This window comes from Acomys russatus, chromosome 21 (genome assembly GCF_903995435.1).
Source record: "Acomys russatus chromosome 21, mAcoRus1.1, whole genome shotgun sequence".
Classification (NCBI taxonomy): domain Eukaryota; kingdom Metazoa; phylum Chordata; class Mammalia; order Rodentia; family Muridae; genus Acomys; species Acomys russatus.
This window is the reverse complement of record NC_067157.1, coordinates 43,656,819-43,680,366: the sequence shown is the minus strand read 5'-3', so window position 1 is coordinate 43,680,366 and position 23,548 is coordinate 43,656,819. Positions and strand designations below refer to the sequence as shown.

The window sequence follows — 23,548 nt, the reverse complement described above, 5'->3', positions numbered from 1 at the left end:
AGTTAATCTGGCATGCAATGTGAGGAATGTCAGTGAGAGAGATTGTGTCTCAAACAAGGTAGAAGGCAGAGAGATAGACACCCAAGGTCGTCTCTGACCTCCACGCGTGTACATTACCTTACTTTTCTACTGCTGTGATGAGACACAATGACAAAAAGCCAACTTGGGGAGGAAAGGGTTGACTTGGCTTACATATCCTGAATCACAGGCCATAGAAGAAAAGCGAGGGAAAAAACTCAAACCCGGCAGGAAGCTGGAGGTAGGAGCTGATGAAGGGGTACCCCTTACTGGCTTGCTCCCTGTGGCTTATTCACTCTGCTTTCTTATAGAAGCCAGGACCACCAGCCACAGTGGGAAATTAAGAAATGTCCCATGGATTAGTTTGTCTACAGCCCAATCTTGTGGAGGCATTTTCTCAATTGTGGTAACCTCCTCTCAGATGACTACAGTTTGTGTCAAATGGACATAAAACCAGGCAGCACACACAGTGTGGCAGACATGTTACACACACACACACACACACACACACACACACACACACACACACACACACACACACAATCACACCCTATACCTAGGATGGACCAGAGCCTAAACTAAGCTTAAGGTAGTAAATTCTTAAAGACAACACAGAGGGAAGCTTCCTGATGAAGTTCAGTTAATCTGTGTTTTTCTTGCCTGAGTTTTTTTTGTGTCATACCTCAAAAATTATTACTATATCTGGTGTTAGGAAGCCTCCCTCTGTGTTATCTTTAAGAGAGAACAGACGCTACAAAGTAGCCTTCTGATTCACATACATGTGCCTGCAGACATAAAAACACAAATAGTATTAACTTTTAAAGTATATGTGTACTTGGGGAGTGGTTTGCACATGTGAAAGTGCAGGTGCATCAGAGTCCAGAAGAGGGAGTCACAGTCCCTGCAGCTGGAGTTACAGGCTGCTGTGAACCACCCTATTTGTGTGCTAGGAACCCACCTTAGGTCCTCTGCAAGAGCAGTAAGTCCTCTTAACCACTGAGCCACCTCTCCAGCCTCCAACAATAAAATATTTTTTAAGAAGGGAATTGTGACAGAAAACCCAACACAGATGAATGCAGGCACAAGGTCACTGTGTAATTCAAATGCTGATTTCTGTACCCTCATATCTGGTTGCAATCCTTATTCTGAGAATCTCCTGTCTCAATGTTGTATAAAGCATTGCTCCCTAATTGTCCCCTGATATGCCAATAAAGCAGCTAATAGCCAATCACTGAGCAGGGGAGAGAATAGAGTTAGACTTCCTGCCAGCCAGGGAAAAGAGGAGTCAGAAGAGAAAGTAGGGGATTCAGCCACAGGAGAGACTCAAGAGACACCAGGAGAGAGAGCTCAGCAGGGAAAGCCACAAAGTGTAATTATTTCTGGGATGTATGCTGGGAGGAAGCCAGATAAGCTTAGAAGGTGAAGAATAAAGTTGATACGGCTCAGGATTGTACTGTGAAGCTTGTTTAAATAATTTAATAGAATCTCAGTTATTTGTGTGGTAGCCCAGTTAAGAGAGAAACTGAGGGGAAAAAAAAACATTATTTTATAAAAATAGGAGAAGCATTATGCTAAGTGAAATAAGCCAACCAGAGGGGGATAAATACTGCAGAACTTCACTTGTGGCATCCGGAGTAATGAAAGTCACAGAGGCAGAAAGCCGAGTGGTGGCTGCCAGGGCTGGGAGCAGTGAAGAGTGAGGTTGTTGTGCAAGAGGAAAAGGCACAGAACTCTGAAGATGATGGTGGTGATGTCTGGATTTTAGTGTGAAAAGCACCCTGAAGAAATGCAGATGATGAGGTTGAGGGAGGCACCTGATGATCTGCCTGCCTATCCCACCTGGAGCCATGCATTTGGTCTCTAGCATGGGGAAGGGAGTGCTGAGAAGAACAGAAAAACTTATTCAAAAAAATTCCCCTCTCCTTTCTATCTCTACACCTTCTAGACCTGCTGGCCCCTTCCAGAACATTCCTGAGGTTCAGAGGCCTGCCTTGCCACTCTCCTCCTTACTGGCCTAGATTCCTAATCCCTCAAGTCCTAGAAAGGAGCACCCGTGGGCTGAGTCAGATGGGAATGGTGGCACAGAACAGAGGTTTAAACAGGGGAACTAGGAATCCATAAGCGAGCAGCAACACTGTTTAACATAATGCGCCAACTACAACAGCACTAAGCAAATGCCGAAAAACTGCTTTCTTATCTCCTGCAGCTCAGAAGCCAGTTTTCCTGTCAATGCAGTTCACACTGGGTCTCTTAATGAAGTCCTTCAGGAGTGTTCTCTGAAGGTCACCTGGCCAAAACTAATAAGCAGAAAAGCAAGCTGAACAGAGTCAAATTGGAGTAAAAGAAGGCAGTGTTCAACACCTCCACCTCCTTGAGGCAGGCCAGGTGACAGGCATTCAGAAATGATAAAAGTGACCACATGGAGTGTTCTACACTCCTGTCCATTTTTTTGTCCCTGTCACCTGCCCATCAAAGAACATGGCCATAAGACACCTTTTTTATCAGAGAAAAGTATCTCCAAGGTGTCCCATGGAAGCTTCTTGCAGTACAAAGTGATGGAGATCCAAAGAGCATATAGTTGATGTCTGTTTCCCCCCCCCTTTTTTTTTCTATTCCTTTGCACATTGAGTAAAGTTAGCAAAAGTAATAGTCACAATGCCAAGATAAGCCACAAAACATAATTTTTCTCAAGCTGTGCTGGATACAGAACTCGGCCACCAAGCAGAACAAGTTTCTATGGTAAGATGGAGTAGGGCACCTACATGAAAAACAAAATGGCACAAGTGTCCAGGGTGCCTGAGGACGAATGGCTGGAGCCGGGACGGTGGGCTGTTCACACTCGACTCCTGGAAGAGAAGGCAGAGGACTCAGAGGACGGAGAAGCAGGCGGTAAGACAGAAGCATGAAGCTGGACGGGGTGAGGAGCGGCGGGCAAGAACTGTGCTGGGAACAGATGAAAGGTAGAGAGAACCAATAGACAGGCTGCAGCCAGATGGAGCAGATCCCCAGAAACTGAGCAGAACCTCTCACATCCTGCTAGGCTGCTAAACCCTTCATCAGCATGCGGGGTCAGGGCGGGAGCAAAAGAGCTTCATCCCTCCACTCCCCTTTCTTCCTCCTCTCCCTCTCTTTAGAATATTCCTCTCTCTCTCTCTCTCTCTTTCTCTCTCTCTCTCTCTCTCTCTCTCTCTCTCACACACACACACACACACACACACACACACACACACACACACAGTGATGTCTCTGTTTAGGGTGTTTAGAGAGTGAACAGGAAGCTCACGAGCACCTCGTAGGCAGTGTACAAGATGATGGTGGGTCAGGGAGAACTACGGGTGATTTCCCAGCCTGTGCAGCTTCTAATGCAGGATTATTCTCATTGGCTGGGCTGCTCTCTAGTCACACACACTCAGCTGTGTTAAACAAAACAAAACAAAACAAAAACAAAAAACAACAACAAAAAACTTATGCTGCTGTTCCGGAGAGCTCGCCATTGGACACAACGGGATCTGAATAGGGGACAAAACACTTGCCTAGCATGCTCCAGGTCCTGGGCTCAGTCTCCAATTTGCCCTCCTCGCCACCCCCCCCCCAAAAAAAAACCTGAGAGAAGGTATATACAGCATCAACAGTGGGGTTGGGGCCATGGTGGAGTGCCCTCACTTAAATGAACTCTTCTCCTGTATTTTAGCTTTTACAGGTTTTGTTCTCACTGAATTCTAGGCATACACACCTTGATATCTATTATAAGACAACGGCCTATCTCTTAGAACCACATTAAAAAACATAGGTTTACAGAAGTGGCCCTTAAATCATGAAGGAGCTTTTTATTACCTAATATACTTTAATTGGGAGCCTTTTCTCCTCTAATTAGATGTGTGAACCTCAACGTATTTTACATTTTCATTAGCCAGAAGGTTCATCTATAATACAGGCACTTCCTTCTTGGAATCATCAATTCCAAAATCTTTCTTGCTTTAAAATCAGTTTTTCTTTCTTTTTTTAAACAGCAGACTAATAGAAAACTTCTCTTTTTGAGGACAAAACCTAAATAGCTCCCAAATGTACAACTACTGAGATTCATTCATTCAACAAACACTTACTGATCATATATTCTCTGCCAAGGCGTGTTCTAGTCTCAGAGAGGCCGTAATAGACAACAGACTTAGTGTACAGTCCCGATGGAAAGATGAAAAACAGAACTTCAGGTACCATGGAATTTTGGAATTAGCAAAAAGATTGTAGAATCTTGCAAAAATACTCCAAACCACTCACTCTCTATGTTTTAGAGAGTAGATATGTGAGTTGTACCTGTGGACATTTGTCAGGGGGGTGTGATGTGTTTATCCATGACCGACAGCCAATGTCTTCTCAAGACGCTATACAGTGAGACCCTGTCTCAATCAATCAATCATCAATCAGCTATCGCATTTAATAAAGAAATCCAGCCCCCTCACACACACTCAATGTTTATGTTTCCATCTGTTGGTCCTGTTTACTGCACGGCAGGAGCTGAAATGATACAATCTGTCCCTATCCTTAAAGTATGTCACACTTTAGAGTCCCAAGCTCAGACAAGGGCAGTGCTCTCCCAGGCCATTCCTGCCAGACTGTCCCTTTCACTGCTTTGTGACTTTCACTTTGGGGCAATTGTCCTGTTTCCACCCATCTCCGTGAGAACAGGGGAAGCCAAAGCTGGGGGAACCAGAGGCTGGAGTCTGCTGCAGATTCCTGTCGCCACTGCGAGATATCTGTGAGTATCTGGTCCCATTGTAACATGACCTGTCTGACATGGCTCTGCTTCCTGTCTTAACAGTAAGGTTCTTGTGACACCAAATTCCTAAAACACACCGGAAGTATTTGGTTTCCCTTTGTCGTGTTACCATGTCCCAGCACTTATTCTCAAGTAAAATACTGCATGCTGTCATTTAGCAGTCGCTCCAAGAAGTTTTACATAAACTAGAAATCACACCATGGGGGAAAAGAGGATCACCTGAAACAAAACATTTATAAAATGCCATTAAGAAGTCTGGGACTTTGCATACTAACACTAATATACATAATTTTTTTTAGTTAAATATTATGGAACCCTCTAAAGCTAGGTTGCTTGATTAAATAAACTTTGTTTTCAAGAAAAGAAGTTGCTGGGCCAGCAATATGGCTCAGCCAGTAATGCAGAAGAACCAGCCACTTACAAGTTTTCCTTTCAGTTTCACATGTATTTAAGCATGCCTGCATGGATGCCCACATACACACACTCACACATACACACTCAGAGAGAGAGAGAGAGAGAATTTTTCTGGTCTGTTTTCTGTTGTGTTCTACAAGAATATATAAAAAACATAAAGAACATAAACCAGGCACAGTTATAGTACATGTGTGTATTAATATGTTAATTAATGTATATGTGTGCTGGTTAGTTGTATGTCAACTTGACACAAGAGTTATCAGAAAGGATGGAACTCAATAGAGAAAATCCCTCTATAAGATCTACGTAGATCCAGGTGTGGTGGTGCACGCCTTTAATCCTAGTACTCAGGAGGCAGGGGCTGGTCTACAAAGTGACTCCAGGACAGTCAGGGCTGTTACACAGGGAAACCCTGTCTCAAAATACAAAAAAACAAAAACAAAACAAAAACACACACACACACACACACACACACAGGTAGAACATTTTCTTAATTAGTGATCATGGGAGAGGGCCCAGCCCATTGCGGGTGGTGCCATCCCTTGGCTGGTGGTCCTGGGATCTATGAAAACAGACTGAGCAAGCCATGGGGAGCAATCCAGTAAGTCGCACCTCTCCATGGCCTCTGCATCAGCTCCTGTCTCTACTTTCCTGCCCTGTTTGAGTTCCTGTTCTGGCTTCCTGTGATGATGAACAGTGATGTAGAGTGTGAGCCAAGCAAACCTTTCTCTTTCCAAGTTGCTTTTTGGTCCCTGAGATTCATTACAGCAATAGAAACCCTAAGACAACATGTCTATAAATCCCAACTGCTCAGGAGATCAAAGTAGGAGGAATATCACGTCAAGGGTAGCCTGGACTTAGGAAATAGCTAACCCTATCTTATAATAATCATAATAACAACAACGATGACGACGAAGAAAAGGATGCTGAGCTGGCAAGACACCTGAGTGGGTAAGGATGCCTACCACTAAGCCTGACAACCCAAGTCAAACCCTGGGACCAATATGAAGGAAGGAAAGAACTGACTCCTGTAAGTTGCCCTCTGACCTAAACACACACACATACACACAAATACACACCACTGCATGTGAGTGAGTGGGTGCACAGGTGTGCACACAATAAGTAAATAAATAAGTAAATACATAAATGTAATCTTAAAGAATAATAAAATAAAAACAATGTAAGGAATGTAGTTTAACAGGTTCCTCTAAATTCGGAGTTGTTCTACTGAATTTCAAGGTATGTCAAGTTGTTTGGTCCTATTTTAAGTAGTGTGGAGCATGCTGAGTTCTTAGGTCTACTTTGATTTTTTTTTTCTCCTTTACTTCTAACATTCCTTCCTGTTATAGAACAATTCCCTCTAGCAACAGGTCAACAGTCTTTGCATTTGCTGCCACTCATCTGTGGCAGGCCAAGCATCATGCGTGTGTACATGTACACGCAAAGAAAGATGAGAGAAAACAAATGGCAAGTCCTATCTTTAGCAGGTGGATAGTACATCTTACATTTCTACATGAGACACACACACACATACACAGGGACACACATACACACACAGAGAGACATACACATGGACACACACAAACACACACACACACACACACACACACACACACACACTGTCGGTGAAGGATATCACCAAAGGTCCATGGCCATAAGGTTAGATCATCTCCCTTTTTGGGTTACTAGTTTTTGCCTCTGTCCCACAGATAACATACAATCAACCATTCATACATGCCCGCCTCCCCCCCACCCCCCCCCCCCTCCCACCCCCACCACCACCCATCATTAAAAGAACTCAATAAGGTAAGAGACATGGAAGCCTTATCAAACCCAATGTGCTTTTTAAAATGTCACTTCGGTAATTATCAGCATGGCTATTAGTGCAGCCTCCATCACTCCAGTCTGTCCTCTCGGCAACAAAAATGCCCCGAGGCTGAAGCATGCGTAGCTGTCCTAATGATGCAGAATACATCAATGGTAATTATAACATCACTGACATGTAAAAGATTCATCAAAAAACATTAAATAGTAAAATTTCCCTTAAGTTAAAATTCTCCCTTAAAAAGAAATGTTTAATCTCCATGAGCTAAGTGCCTGACTCCAACCAAGAATTCAGAGAAAATACCAAAAGGGATTCCGACAGATGAAAGAGATCAAAGGAATAACTTAGAGAGGAGAAGCCCACACCCTAAGGAGAAAGGACAAACATAAACAAATACAAGCAGCCTTTGAAATCACAGACGGAAAGCCCTCTTCCTCTTGGCATCTTTGTTGCAAGAACCTGCCTCTGCTGCCGCACACATTAGAAAAATAATACACACACACACACACACACACACACATACACACCAAACACATCCAGATGTTCACGAATATTCATGATGTGCATCCAATTTGGTTTGGACTTGTCCTTGATTTATTTTTGATTAAGTTCCATCAGCTTCTGCTGGGTCCATGAGATAAATGGTATTGCTGCGGCACAAACGCAGACCATCTTCATGTTTTAAGTAATTGCAGAAGGTCCCTCCAACTACCACTTCTAAATGAATAATTTATTCATGGGCCTTGGAAAGCCAACGATGGAAGTGGTTGTCTCACTCTGCATCTGAGCTCTAATTCTACTGCTAGAGGGTGTTATATTAAGTCTCCACTTGTAATTCAGGGCCTGACATTTAGCAGAGGTAGGGCTATAAACTGACAGATCTGGGGGGTGGGGATGTTGGCACCAATTTCCTTTGGTGAATATAGCAGGGAATATTACAGAAAAGGTAAGAATTGTGCCCCACACATCCGGAGATTTACCACACCAGCAATAGCTGTGTCCTTTCAGATACCGCACACGTGGTTGAAAAGCAGAACCCACCAATTGACATGAAACAGAATTTATCGACACTTCATTATCTTGCTTCACTTCTTAAAGCTGATTGTAGAGGGACATGCCTGTCATCTGAGCATTCAGGTGGCTGAGGCATTAGGACTGCCAAAAATTCAAGGGTAATACCAAGTGCCAAGCCAGTCAGGACTACATAGAAAGACCCTGTCTCAAAAAGCCTAAGTGAATAAATAAATAAACACAAACCTTAAAACATCCAAACTAAAAGAAAAAAAAAGTCAAAGCATCCTGCTGAAATGGATATAGTAATCTGAAAAGAGGCTTTCCAAACATAGCCAACTGATATTCTCAATAATGTGCTAAACAGCATCTCACAGAGACAACACTTGTGAGGACCACACAAAGCTTCAGGTTAAATCCCCAGCATTTAAATGAATAAATGAATGCATTGATGTCTGTGTGTGTGTGTGTGTGTGTGTGTGTGTGTGTGTGTGTGTGTGTGTGTGAGATGACCCGCAGGTATTTTTTTTTTCTTCCAGAGCTGAGGTTGGACATCAATCTAAAATGAGTATCTGTGGACCAAAGAGGTCAATGGCAGCTATGATCTCAGCTGCAAAGCTCACGGCTCAACCTCACGTGACCTCCAGGATGGATTCTCTATTGGCCTAGGTCCATCAAGTCTTTGCCATAGCTCTCACATCTGACCTCAGACTGCCTCATCAAGTGACACTATAAACATAACCTAGAAACTTCAAATGCCTGCAAACACACAAACATTCGCTGCTGTGACAAAATATCTGAGAAAGCAACTTGGAGAGGGGAAAAAAAAAAAAGGACCGCTTACTTTTGGCTCTCAGCTTAAGAGGTGTGAGAGCGCGGCCACTTGGCTCTCTGCGGCTTCTGCACCCACCATGGATGGTGAGCTGAACCTCATAGCAGGGAGCACTGATGAAGCATGGTGACAAGAAGCAAAGAACAGAACAAGGAAGGGGACATCTTCAGCTCCTGTAAGGCTCGATTCCCAGAACCCTATCCCCTCCAAGAGGTACAACCTTCAGAATCTCCCTCACCTCCCAATAGTACCATTAAATGATGCTAGTGGACCCTGCTGTTTGAGGTCGTAGTCTTCCCGGTCAGGATAGCCTTTCTGAGCTCGGCACTAGATGCAGGACTCCCTCTCCCCAGCAGGGCCTTCTACTCTCTGCCTAACCTCATCTGGAGAGTTTAGGCATAGATGCCTCTAACCACATTTGATATATGAGCTATGACACAGTTCCCTGCCAGATCTCCCCTCCCCGAACCTATAGGATAATTAGGTACTGCGCTTCCATTCACATGATAGAAGTGTGCTGCCAAATGCAAATCAAGCATCCTTGGAATTCCTAGTTCCAACCAATTATGTACACCTATCCTGGGAGCCCCGCCACCCACTCCCCAAGGACTATAAAGTCTTTGCTCGCACCAAATGAAGTTGAGCCATCTCACTGAAGTGGGTCCCAGAGGCTATTCTGTTGTGCTCATAGCCTTCCAAGCCCTGCAAACGGCTTCTGCTCCCCCTGCCCTCATGGGCTGGTAGCCAACAGCACCCCACCCCAGGAAAGAGGAGACCCACCAAATTATGACTCTATCAATGATGACTTAATCTTTGACAAATTCAGAACCTTCATGATACAATCACTTCCAAGATGCCCCATTCATTTACAGCAAAGCCTTTTAATAATAAGGCTTCAGGGGACACTTTGCAATCAACCCCAACACATTCCTTTAAATTTTCTTTCATTCCAAGACCAGACTGCCTCTAGTGGGTTACAAATTAAACTTTTTTTTTAAAATAGCCTGTAATTAGCTTATGATTAGCACATATAAATTACACTGTAATCTTCCAAGTTTAAAAAAATAAAGTGTCTGTTAAATGTAAACATTTAGATCACACTACATTTTTGGCCACTCAGTTTTAATATTCCAGGGCTCCAAAAAAAGCACTGGCCTTGGGCTTTACTGGAAAGGCCTGGACATGTTGCCATGTGCCTCCTGCCCCAGGGAAGTGCTGCTTTTTCCAGAGAGGCTTCTTTCCCTTGAGTTCCTAGGCTTTTCTCTGCCCAGCTGATGTGCACTTCATTAGCATTCAAGAATTTTCTCAGAACTACATAACGAGAAACAGCGAATCGAAGCATTTTTTCCCTTCTGGCAATTGTTTGTATTTAAATATTTTTACTTATTTTCTTTCACATCTATTTCTCTCTCCCTCTCCGTTCTCCCTCTCCCTCTCCCTCCCTCCCTCCCTCCTTCCCTCCCCCTCCCCCTCTGTAGTGTACGGGGTCACGGGGGTGGGGGTGGGCAAAACCTCAGGTTTGTTGTTTATTTTGAGGCAGGGTCTCTCACTGAACCTGAAGGCCACCGCTGGCTAGACCAGCTGCCTCATGGGCTCCAGGGATCCACTATTACAGGTCCAGACCACAGTTCCTGGGTTTTACGTACATTCTAGGGGTCTGAACTCAGGCCACCCTGTTTGAGTGACAGGCACATTATAGTCATCTCCTCAGCCAGGTGTTGATATTTTAAATAGAAGACATTTTAGGGTATTTCCTTCTTCCAGGTGGAGTGCACCTTATCAACACAAATTGAAACCAGTCATTTCTGATTATTCGTGAGCAAAAACATGAGGTTATTTTTGAAAACTCTACAGAACAGTCGCCTCCCCGACAAAAGTGTCCCCCACCACACAGGTGTCTGTAATTGCACGAGCAGCCTGCAAAGACGTCGGATGAAAAGATGGAGACCCACAACAAGCTCCTTGTCACATTGGCGAAGTCTTTCTTAATTAGACAGAGGTACCGTAGGCTAAGATCAAACCCAGCACCAAGAGATCTGTTTATGGTGACATTCACTCCGTGCAATGCACAAAAAGTGCTGACTAAATTGGGACCGGCCGTGGGAACACAAATGTGACTTTGTGTGAGAGGAGCTAGAGCAGGGGGCAGCGTTAGCATCTGGCTTAAGACATAATGCCTCAGTGTGTGTTGACACCGAGTGCGCGAAGCCCCCAGCAGAATGGACTTCGGGCCCCACTGATGCTGATTACAATCTGCAAGTCAACAGAGGCCCAAAGCTAGGGAATAATGAACAGAACAGACCAGAATAATGGGAAAAGCAGAACAAAAACAAATGCCCCTAACAGCAGCTGGCTTGGTGGGGGGCTGGGGGGGCGCGGCGGGGGGGGGGGGAGGGGCGTTCCAGCAGGGTCACTCAGGAGTAGATGTAACACGGTTCTCGTTTTTTTATCTGACGGATGCTAGGGATGCCTTCCCTGGCAACACCAGTATCCTACAGGTTGAACTGGGTGACTTCACTTTCCCTACTTCCTAGGCTAGTAAGGAGCTCCAGTGTGCAGAAACTAGGCTTTCCACGTGCCATGCTGTCTACATAGAAGAGCAGCCAACAAGACCCAACTAATAGTCCCCACACAGGGTGGCCTATGAATGCCCATCTGTGTGAAGCCGTGGCAGACAAAACACAAGTTCATCTTGGCCCAGATGGTCAATGGCAATAAAAACGGAAATATTTTTATTTTGTCCTGTCTCAGGGACAAATCAGAGTATCATTTTTCCTCCATCCCGTTCTGCATTTGGTAACCCAGAGTCCAACGAAGAGCGGCATGACTCTGTCCCCATAGCACTCGCTCCATCTACTTGTCTCATTTCCCCTCTCAACTTGTGGCTTCCGTCCAAACTATGACCTTGACCTCTACCTTGGGTTACTCAACATTATACTCTGATGTAAAAAACCATCAGCCAAAACCCTGTCTTGAAAAACAAATAACAAAAACAAAAACAAAAAACCAGCCTCCCAAGTTCTTTGTATTTAGGAAGGCCAGGTGTCTCTTCTACAATGCCTCTCCCAACTTTCCCACTGAGCCGCCACCAACTCTCTTCTGCATTCCTGTGCGCCCTCCAGTCTGTTCACTCCTCTCATGCCCACCACACTCTGAGCTCTTTTTTGAGTAGACAGAACCATCTTTACTTGGCATCTCCGAAGGAGCTAAAATGCCAACCAAGTATAGGCTGCATGCTCACTAAATATTTTCAGTTGATTCTGTACAAACAAACAAACAAACAACAAAAAACCCTCAGCAAATGCTTATTTGAGAGAATGGCATGCTTATGAATTGTACTGCGCTTGCATTTTTGCCTCAAAGGTAAATAAATGCCTTTAAAGAGTCAGGGCGGCACTGTGGGCGGACGGGGTAAAGATGACTACAAGTACCGGGATGGTGGGAACTGCTGAGGATGGGTGTCCTGCACAGGAAACACAGTGTCGTGTGCTGTTTATGTGTACTTGAAACTTCCCTAAATAAAAAGCTAAAATCCCAGCCCCCTGCCCTCGTGTGAATAAATGTTAATTAAGTATCAATAGCGGAACACTCCTGCCGGAGCATTTGAACTCTGAAGAGGAAGAAGGAAAAGCAACCAACAGTTCTAAGTCACTTCGAGTGACCCACAGTTTGTTTTCCTTACTCCTCTTAACTATGGGATGTTATAGATGGGGAAACTAAGGCTTGCTGATGGGTAAGTGAAAGAGCCAGAATTTAAACCTGTATCCAACTCCCCAGTCCTCCTGCCCCAGGCTCCTAAATGCTAGGATACAGGTGTGTGCCACTTTTATTGCTGCTATATTACTTAAGAGCTATATCTTAACCTGAAAAAAAAATAAAACTATTAAAATTTCAGGAGATACAACTTCGAAGCATCTCCACAACGGGGACAGAGGTCCTGGTGTTCCTCTTCAGGATCCTCCGATGCTATAGCTTTACTTACGTTTCTACTATCCAAAGACCTGGTAAGTCTCTACCTGGCTCCCTTCCTTTCGTACACACATCTCCATGATAACGTCTTGGCAGAGACTCCAGGCCAGGCTTAAGCTGCCAACCAACACCATCAAGTGCAGGTCACCATAGGCGGAGACTTCTGCATCATGTCTGTGCCACACCAAGGACCAGACAAACTTGTCTTCTGCAAAACTCCTAACAATCTTAACCTCAAAGGCACGGAGGAAGCTGATGCTGCCACTAATAAGAGGCCACCTCGAGCGTGTACCCTTTCCTGGCCGGGGTGCCACTTTGACAGATGTCAGACTTAGCATCACTAGAGATCAGTCCATTATGGACTTGGAACGCTGCTGCCACTTCTGATTGCATCTTCTCCCAGCCAAAAATAATCACAAGGTGCTCAGGGAGGTACCAAATGTGTGGAAATATGGGCCTCTTCCCCACTGCTCACAAACACTAATGTCCTTATCCCCAGTGGAAGCCACGGCTACTGTCCAAACACACACAGCATCCCTTTAAGGCCTATTTGGTGCTAAGTAAAAAATGCTCCCCGTCGACATGCAAATCAGAGTCTCTGTGTATACTGTACTCCCTCTTTCCTTCCTCAGAGCTGGCCCCAAGGACACGATACCAAATGCTGTATTCCAGTCAGGTTCTTGAGAAATGGCTTGCCGTCTGGTCCAGAAAGTTAATTACTAACATAATTATCAAAACCTTCTCTTTTTCAGGGCCAAGGCGAACATCTCTGTAGGGAAGTCAGCACTCTGGTTGGTTTGCTCTCTCCAGCTGACGTGTAACTAGCTCTCAGGGATAACTCAGGGTCCCCACCCCTGACTAAGCTACATACAGATATCTAAACGCCTCTCTACAGAATATTTCCCTCAAATCCCAACATTTACCCAAAAGATTTAGAATTTTAAAAAAGAAAAAAAAATTCATAAACTGATTTAACCTGTTACCCTAACCTTTCTGTACTCAGCATTAGTGTTTTGTTTTGTTGTTTTGTTTTTGATTCAGGGTCTCATGTTGAGGATGGCCTTCAACTAGCTATGTGGCTGAGGGTGACTTTTAACTCTCATCTCCACTTTTCACATGTGGAACGGACCCCAGTGCTTCCTGCACTCTAGGCGAGCGCTCCTATTAACTAATCTGTATCGGAGGCCCTTGAAGCTGTCTTCTCAATGACTGTAACGCGTGACCACGTCATGCCACTGTTCCTCCTGTGAAATGTCAAAGGCTCCTAACACTTGACATTGTCTTTACCACTTTGGCTGGGTCATTCTTTCTCACAGCTATACCCCTCAGTTGGCTTTGCGCAGGCAGCCCAGAAACACAGAAGAACACACAGCTCCAAGTCCTCAGGCCTGAAATTGCTGCAGCAAGTTAAGCGTAGAGGTGCTAAGGTGTGATTTGTCTGAAGGAAGAAGTGAACATCTAGAAATAGACTTAAAATTCAGATGGAATAAAAACGGAGGATTTTTGAGAAAATGAAGCGCCAGCTGGGCGTGGTGGCACATGCCTTTCATTCCAGCACTCAGGAGGCAGAGGCAGGCGGATCTCTGTGAGTTCGAGGCCAGCCTGGTCTACAAAGTAAGTCCAGGACAACCAATGCTACACACAGAGAAACCCTGTCTTGAAAAACCAAAAAAAAAAAAAAGAAGCGCCATAGTCCAAATCATGACAAACTTATCAGTGAGAAGAGGAACTCTGAGAAAGAGGATAACACTGTATATGTGGCCTGAAGACTGGAGGAGCCCGAACTGCAGCGAAAGGGTATTTCTAGGCTTTGGAGCTCTGTGGATGGCTCTGTAAAAATCTAGCTGGAAATCACCTTTACACCCTGGCTTGCTTGGAATTTCACTGAAAGAAGACTTTAGTCTGCCCCTTTGGAATCCTACTGATGTCTCTAACTACAGTTTAAAAATGAACCGTCAAATTCCCAGCCTGGTTCAAATTAGCTCCCATCAATTTTACCCACCACCACCTTTGATGGGAACTAATTAAGCTCCTGTGATTTTTTTTTTTTTTTTTTTTTCCTTTTTTCTCCCCAGACTGTCTTTTGCTGCTCTGGAAGAGAGCACACCAAATTAGGCCCATCTGTCTAAACAGGAAGAAGGCTACTTATCCCAGGGACAGCTTCTTTTCCTACTGAGAAGTGGCCTTGGGGGGTGGGGGCACGGGGATTCCCAAATGCCAGGGGGAACTACCGTAACCCCAAATCCACACGAGCTAGAATTCTAAGAAGAGCAGTTCTAGTGCTGTGTCAGCCATCATCTGCCGGTTCACAGCCATCATTTCTTTGCACTGTGAGATGTCTGGGGAGGCTGTGCACTATGCTGAAAGATGATCACTCATGCCAGCTCCAAATAACAATGACCAAGACCTAAGGGCTGGGGCTAGAGCTCAATGGTACAGCATTTGCTTAGCATGTGCCAAAGACTTGACTTCATTCCCCAGCTCTGCAAAAAGAAAGTTAAGCAAACAAACAAACAAACAAACCAATGAATAGCAGCAGGGCGCGCGATGTGCCTCAGCTGGCAGAGTGCTTGCCTCGCATAGATGAAGTCCTCTGATCTAGCCCCTGCAATACATCAACCCAACAAGGTGGTGCAGGGGGATCGGAAGCTCAGGATCATTTTTTCCTAGTTCGTAAGTTCAAGGCGAGATTAAGCTGCATGAAATTCTGTCTCAAAAACTCAAAAAGGAGCTTGTCACCAAGCCTGATGCTCTGGCATTTGAATCTCAGGGTTGAAAGAGAAAGAAACAGAACTCTGCCCCTTACATAGACAAAAGGGCAAGTTAAGAGGAGATTGGTGCCTTGGCAATGGAGATGCCCATGTGCCACACTGGTTATGTTATTAGGCTTCTCAGACAGTATCTTTCTGCCTCCAGCTGACATAGCTCAGTCTTAGTCATCTTCGTTTAGCTAATGAACAACCTTACAGACCATTAACTCGATGAATAAGAAGGAAACTGTAAAATTAGAGCTGGAAAAATGAGTCAGATGTTAAAAGCACTTGCCTCCAAGCCTGAGGACCTGCATTTGACCCTAGGACCCACTGCCACAAGTTGTCCTCTGATCTCTACCTATGTGCCCCATAACACACACGCACACCCAACTGCCAAGGGGAGAAGCTATGGTTGACTTTCTGCTTCTTTAAATTTCATTTTACTTTTCAAACACTCACTGGCAGAGAACTTACCTGACTAATATGAGGCTCTGGGCTCAATCCCCAGTACCTATGTGTGGTTGGGTGCGGGTAAACCAGAAGAAAAGAAACAAGAAAGAAAACAAAGGAAAGAGCCAGGTGGTTGTGTAACCCCAGTACTCTGGGAGGCAGAGGCAGGTGGATCTCTGTGAGTTCAAGGCCAGCCTGGTCTACAATTCAAGTCCAGGACAGCCAAGGCTACACAGAGAAACCCTGTCTCAAAAAAACCAAAATGAAAGAAAGAAAAAGAGAGAGAGAGAAGGAAAGAACTCACCTTGACAAGTCCTCAGCTTTAGTCAAAAAACAAAATAAACAAGCAAAAAAAAAAACACATTATCATCTGGCCAATAATAGAAAGAAAGAAAGAAAGATAGATAGATCTAGCCTTTCACTAACTGCACACATTTGGTCATATTGCCCTAGTCAACACTCATTCAGAAGAACAGGGTTGGTCTTTTGGGCACAGGGCATTTCACCACACCTAGCAGGAGCTGACAGACAGCCTCCAGGCACAGTTGGGGCTGTAAGAAGGACCAAGGGCTGCAAGACTAGAGTATCAATAGGAACAGCCCTACTTGACAGCAGTCATTTCCCATAGGTACACACTCACCACATCCAGGTCCTGGGAAACACGCCGTTTCCGAAGCTCCTCCATCCGCTCACACACGTCAGAGAAGCAGGTATTGTAATAATCTGCATACTGTTGTGCCAGGTCATCAATGTTTCCCAACGAACCATCCTGAGGAAGGAAGAGACAGGAAAAGGACAAAGGCAGTCAGGTCAGTCAGTCTACTTTGGAAAAGCCACAGCCTCCAATTCCCTGCTAACAAGTGTTTGTATAAATAATGGCTGATATTACGACCTGGTACTCATAGGCCCGGCTAGGTTTTTACTTGTTTGACAAGATTGCCAGGACAGTCCTCTGAAATGGGACCAGTTCTTGTCCTTATTGTATTTCTGGGGTAATCTAACTCAGAGAACATGAGTAGTTGCCTAGAGATGCCAGGGCGGACAAGAAACCGAGTCTCTCTTTGGCCCTACTGAGACAAAAGCCACAGTGACCCACTCATAGCTGCCTAGCATGGAGGTAAGTCCAATTAGCAGACTCTGTAACAGACTCACTGACACCCAGCTGTGGCTACAGCTGTACAGCATTACCAAGAGAGCCTCTGAAAGACTCAAATGCCCAAACTCTGAATGAAACCTGAGACTCCAGACTCCATGGGAGGTGACTACATCAAGGCCATATTGAGACCCCTCACAAATGACAGAAAAAATGGAAAGCCTTTAGCCATTTGTGTTTGCTGAGAATCATTATTCATTGTTGTATAGTCATTAATATTCATGCTATTCACTAGATTTATTATTTATTAGACATTCAGGCACAAGGCACAAGTTCACCTAAATAAGTAAATAAACATGCCACTCGTCTCTTCACGGAGGCAGGATCCCAGGCAGTGCTATGAGTTTACATCTGCTTCTGTGATCTCTCAATCCTGGAGCTCTAGCCTGGAGCTCATTTCTCAACCACTTGGTGACACTGGGTTAATGACAGCACCTACCAGACAGCAAGCAAGAGCAGAGCATCGCTCCCGAACACACAGACCACCTGGCACACACAGCAAACATGCAATACTTAATTACCCAGTGGCTTTCATGACAAGAGATAACCATACTGCAGTTTTCCTCAAGGCTAGTGGATCCCTCAGCTCATGACCGGAATATGTGTGTCTGAACTACGCATTTCCTCTATCATGTCTTCCCTCCAGAAGGTACCTCCCCTGCTCTCTTCCTTTATCTCCCATACATCTTCCCTAATTTAGTGTGAATGGGTGACTTGAGCAGGACAGGCAAGAAGAGCATAATTTTGTTAAGACAGCCATGAAAACACAACTTATAGATGACCCCAAACTCATATCCCACTATCCACACCATAGACCGGTCGCCAGCCGCTTAGGTTATAAATGTCAGTGCAAAGCTGTTAGCAACAGATTCCTCACAGCAAAGCAGCCTGACCGCTGGCAGAATTGGGGTTAGCACTAACCCTGCTTCAGACCTAAGCCTTGGTCAGGAGGTCTAAGGCACAGCAGGTGACCACCTTTATCCTACTTCTGCGTTGTTTGATTTTTAGGAACTAAGGAAGGGGAGAAACAGAAACCGAAATAAACGGTTTTCTAGAAATGTTCTTTCCTTTTGACCACTAAACACATTCTGCCTGGAAGGGAACTGCTTCAGAGATCCTGACACGCAGAGAGGGAAGAAAGGGGCGCGAAGGAGGGCAGTAAGATCTGTGAGCATCTGAACATGCCTGAGCAAAAGTTATCCTCCAACTACAAGTCAGCCTGTCAGGAAAACAAAACAAAACAGGCTGGACACAGCAGGAGAGGGGGGAGCCCACTACCTGCCCTCCAGGTTTCTAGTGGGGAACGCTGGCAAGATGGAGAAGCCCTTCTCGGTGTATCTGTTGTCTGAGGAGAGCAAGACTCGAACACTAGCAGAGAACTCACTGGCATGAGTTGTATCTCCAATTCCAACAACCACCAGGCCCTCTGGGGAATACTGGGTCCCTCGGTTTCCAGGTCTGTAGGCATTGAGAGGCTAGCTGCACGCAGAAACATCCCTCCTCATCCCTCATGGAAACCACACACCTGTCACAATGGACCAAAGACACCAGTCCCAGCTTCTAACACCTAAGTAGGCTCACTGGGCATGTCATGCATCATATGTTTCCCCTTGCCTGCTGTGTGTGTGTGTGTGTGTGTGTGTGTGTGTGTGTGTGTCTGTCTGTCTGTCTGTCTGTCTGTCTGCCAGCCAGTTTAAAAGTGCACACAGTACCCATTCAGGCCAGAAGAGGGTGCTAGATCCCCTGTACCTAGAGTTTTGAGCTTTCTGTGGGTGCTGGAACCCAAACTTTGGTCCTCTGCCAGGACAGTAAGTAAGCTTAACCTGAGCCATCTCTCCAACCCCTTCCTGCCGTTCTTGCAGAAAAACTAATCCCTTTCTCTGTCACACATTCATAGGCACTCCAAACAGATTTCCAGCTTCTATCACACACTACCAGTGTTTGATGGTGAATGTGGTTCAGCTGGCAGAGTGCTTGCCTGGCATGCACGAAGCCCCAGGTTTGATGCCCAGTGCCACATAAGCAGAACACAGTGCTTCATGCCTATAGTCCCAGCACTTAGGAGCTGGAAGACAGGAGGGTTAGAAGTTCAAGACCATCCTCAGCTCCACTGCTAGTGGGAGACTAGCCTGGGATACTCGAGACCCTGTCTCAAACAAACAAACAAACAAACAAATAAACAAAATGGATACTTATGTACAACTTTCTCCATTTGTCAACTATAGATTCAGTCAGGACTGACTGTTTTCTTGTACTACTCCAGGCCACCTGAACCTTAAAAGGCAATCGCTTATATAGCTATATTCAAATTATGGTTTGTTTTTACTCTCTTCATATAGCCTAAGGACACGCTCTAATATCACCTATTTAGTTATAAAGCTTCAACTACTGATCGGTTTCTAGTACCAGCCCAACAGTTAGTTGGCCTTTCCACTCCATTCTGCATCATTCAGAACTCCCCTGGTACTCTGGAGGCCTTAAAAAAAAAAAAAAAAAAAATCCTATCTGTTGCTCCTGAGGAAGCAACATCTGTTCTGCTCCAGTTAGGCCACAGCCAGCCCATATTTCACACCTTCAATATGGCCGTGTGGCCATTCCTCATTTGTTGCTCAGTGGGTAAGAATTTAAAGTAGGGTGGCACAGCTGCCTTGACATGCACCCAAATCACTTCCCAGATGTGCAGTGAGCCCCTGCAATTACTCCCTTCATGTGCCCTGATGATTTAAATGCCAAAATGGTCAAAGACTACAAGAATGTAAGTAACTTTTAAAAGTAGGTCTTGTCTGCCATACCCACAAAATTATCTTTTATGGCCCAATCAAATAGAACCAAGGAAATACCTGGGGATTTTTCTCTTTATCACTCAAACTCCAAGCTCTTTTTTTTTTTTTTTTAAGAAGAAAAGAAAGAAAGGAAACTAGTAGCAATAAAGAGGGAGGGAGGAGACCCCGGGCAACAATGAATTTTATGGCCTTGATGACAAGGATGCTTCCGATGGTAGCCAGACTCACCCAGGTGTATGCATTAAGTATGCAAAGCTTCCTATGGGACCATCAGCTCAAGTCTGTTCTCATCTGGACAGTTTGTGTGTGTGGTGGGGATGGGGCTGGGGGAGAAGGAGGAAGCATTGGAGAGTTAATTTTTGTTCTTTCTGAACTCTCTGCCAGCCTTCGCATTACTCTGAACTAACTTGCCCTTGTTTGAGACAGGTACAGAGCTGCTTCAGGAAAATATTTGCTGCCATTGAGTACCTGCCACACAAGCCTGTGGGGGAAGCCGAATAATGTTGCTGATCTTTCCGCTCCTGCAGGTGCCACTCTGTCCCGGCTCTGCAGCCTGGGCTGGCCTCAAATGCATGGCAAGCACGCTGCCTCAGTCTCCCCAGGGCTGGAATTCCAGGTATGAGCCCACATGCCCAGCTGGCATCTTGCATTGTGCAAATGCAGCCCAGCTGGCATCCTGCATTGTGAAAATGCAAAGCTGAGTCTCACCCTGGCCCGGAAGGTTCACATCAAGGGGCACTGATCTTACCAAATAATCTTCTAACAAAAATATGATTCTAAATCATGTCTACAGTTGCCAACATAAATACCATTAAGAAAACAGGAAAAAAAAAACAAAACAAAATAAACCAACCAACAAACAAACAAAAAAAAAGAAAACAGGAAAACATTCTTTTTTCTTAAGTATTTAGTGTTGGAGCTACAGTGATGGCCCAGGAGTCAGTGAGCACTTGCTGCTCTTGCAGAGAACCCCAGTTCAGTTTCCAGCATCCAAATCAGGTGACTCACAACTGCATATATCCCTCCCTCTCCAGGAGATCTGACACTTGCACTCGCATATACAGACCCACACACACATATTTTTTTAAAAAATTACGAATTCAATTTCTGGTCTAGACTTTATTAATTGCCTAATCTGTTTCACTTCCTTTTTTTTTTTTTTTGGTTCTCATAAGTTAGGCTAACCTAGTATATAACCCAAGTTTAGGGCGAAAATAAACTTTATTTCCTTAAAAGACTATTTAAGTAGATTGTGAAATTCTGACTTCATATAAGATTTTTTCCCCCCATTTCGTCTTTATAAACAAGAGAAAAGGGTACAGGCAAACCCAACGTCTCTTCCCATCCTACAGAATACAGAGTCCCCACCTGTCCTCACCACACAGAGTCTGGCACTCATCTCATGCTGCACAGAGCAAGCATAAAAGTGCAGGGAGACAGCACAGTGAACAAAGAGTGCAGACTCCACGGAGCGCAATCGTGACTCGGGAGGGGAAGAAGGGCCTTTTCTCTCAACAGCCATTTTAACAGCATCTCTCAGATTTATCCCAGTGAAACTCCCATCTCGGGAAAATGTAAAACTGAAGGTCCTAGGAATATAGAAGTCATACATATGGCTGCTTTGGCCATTTTTCCTCTCCTCTCCCCAGATGTCTTTTATGGCTTAGAACATCTTGACAGATGTAAGAGGGACGACAGAAGCAAAAAACAAAAAAGATCTCTGAAAACAGCAGGAGCTACAAAGAGACAGATCCTTTGTGGATTATATGCAAATGAATGCAAGTGAACTAGTCATATTTCTAAAAAAACATTTAATTTATTAGTGGGTGTGTGTGTAGATGTGTGTGTGTGTGTGTGTGTACATAATGTGTACACAGGTGCCCAAGGAGTCCAGAAGAGGGCATCAGATCTCCTAGAAGATGGGGTAACAGGTGGTTATAAGCCACCTGATGTTGGGAACCAAACTCTGGTCCTCTGAAAAAGCAGTTACAGCTTAATGGTTGAGTCATTTCTCTACCCCCTAATTTCTTATTTTATGTTTCTATAAAGGTAAGAGCCCTACGGGAAAGCCTCAGTGTTCTGTTGTAACTCCTTAAGAGTTGAGAGGGAGAAAAAGAAGCAAACTCCTAATTTGTATTCTGTTTTTGTCTTTTTCTGTTCCTCTAAGAACATACATGAGGTGTTTTGCAGAACGTAAACTGTGTTTTATTTATATTGCTCCTTTTTCCTCAGATAGAGATATGTATAAATTCATGAATGTGTACACACACACACACACACACACACACACACACACACACACCCTACAAGCCAAATCCATTAAAAGAATTCACAATACTGCACGGAAGCCTGCCTGATCTCCTAAAAAGAATTCCCAGAGTGTTTTCATCCTTAATTAGCTTGCTTAAAGGTTCTGAGCTGATAAGTACTTTCCGTATCCTGTCAGGCAACCCTGCTGCAAGCAAACAGACGGGTTTCCCTCTGGTTTCTGTGCTCAGCCTCACCGAATGCATGCAATGACACCAATCAAGCCAACTCTGACATCCCGTCCCGTCCCATCCTGTTGTGTGCTTTTAGAGAAATGTGTTGAACATATAATAATTGACCTCAAATAACTGACTAATCCTAAGGCGTCATTTCTAGTACTTCCAGAGAGGATTTGAACTGGAACACAGTTTAGGGAAAATAAAATTTAACACATAACACATATGAGATCATGGCGATGAGGAGGGAGGCCTCTGGGTGTGTGAGCGCCCACAGAGCAGGTGGCCGGGGGGTGGGGGGCTGACTTCACGCCTGCCATTCCCCTCTCCAAAATACCCAGAACTTGCCAGAACCTATATACGTAATTCTCACTTTGGCAAATGAGGTCCTACTATTGCGTTTAAGGTGTGTCCCAGTAACAAGAGCTGTTGCTGATGGAAAGTAGGATAGAGCACCCACTCCACCCTTGAGGCTCAGCTCTTAAGGATAAACTGCTCAGTTCCACATAACCTGCAGGAAGAAATACCAGTGAAACTGGGGCTTGGTGAGTTTTATATCTCCTCACAAGCATCTATTGATACGAGGCCAACCTAATTTTTATCTACAATTCTCTAACTACAGTATAGGAGTGTAGTTCAGTGGTACAGCTTTTGCCTGGCATGTCAGAGATCATGAGTTTAACAATGGCAAAAAACAAAATACAAACAATTACATTCTAGATGTGGCAACTAGTATTAAAAAATATAACATAAAAAGCACAAAACATGAATACTTATTGTTGCTGGACGGATGAGCAAAGTGTGTCCTTTAGCTTATTTAATATGGCTATATGGCTAAGCCACAGAAATGTGTTGAAGGGAGTTAGTAAGCTGTATGCTTAGCATAAGGTCCCTTGGCAATTGCAATCTCTGAAAGAACCATTCTGTTAGCTAGCCATGATGGGAACCTAAGGACTTGAAGAAGCAGAAGAGAGCATACCACTGATGAGCTGCTTTGTAAAATACAAGCATCAACTCAGCCTCCAGTGCATCCTGGGATTTACCAGATGGCAATTTTAGACTGAAGTCATTTTCCATGTCTCA

The 23,548-nt window shown here is 44.6% G+C and overlaps 1 protein-coding gene across 5 annotated transcripts in view; it reads right to left on the bottom strand.

Annotated features, from left to right (window-relative positions):
- The window catches only part of Sash1 (SAM and SH3 domain containing 1), a 350,942-nt gene that overhangs the window by 109,497 nt on the left and 217,897 nt on the right, over positions 1–23,548 (bottom strand). For all 5 annotated transcript variants that reach the window (XM_051164247.1, XM_051164248.1, XM_051164245.1 and 2 more), the window contains exon 2: positions 16,687–16,815. In XM_051164247.1, coding sequence (XP_051020204.1) covers positions 16,687–16,815 — 129 coding nt within the window. The remainder of the gene's footprint in view (positions 1–16,686; positions 16,816–23,548) is intronic.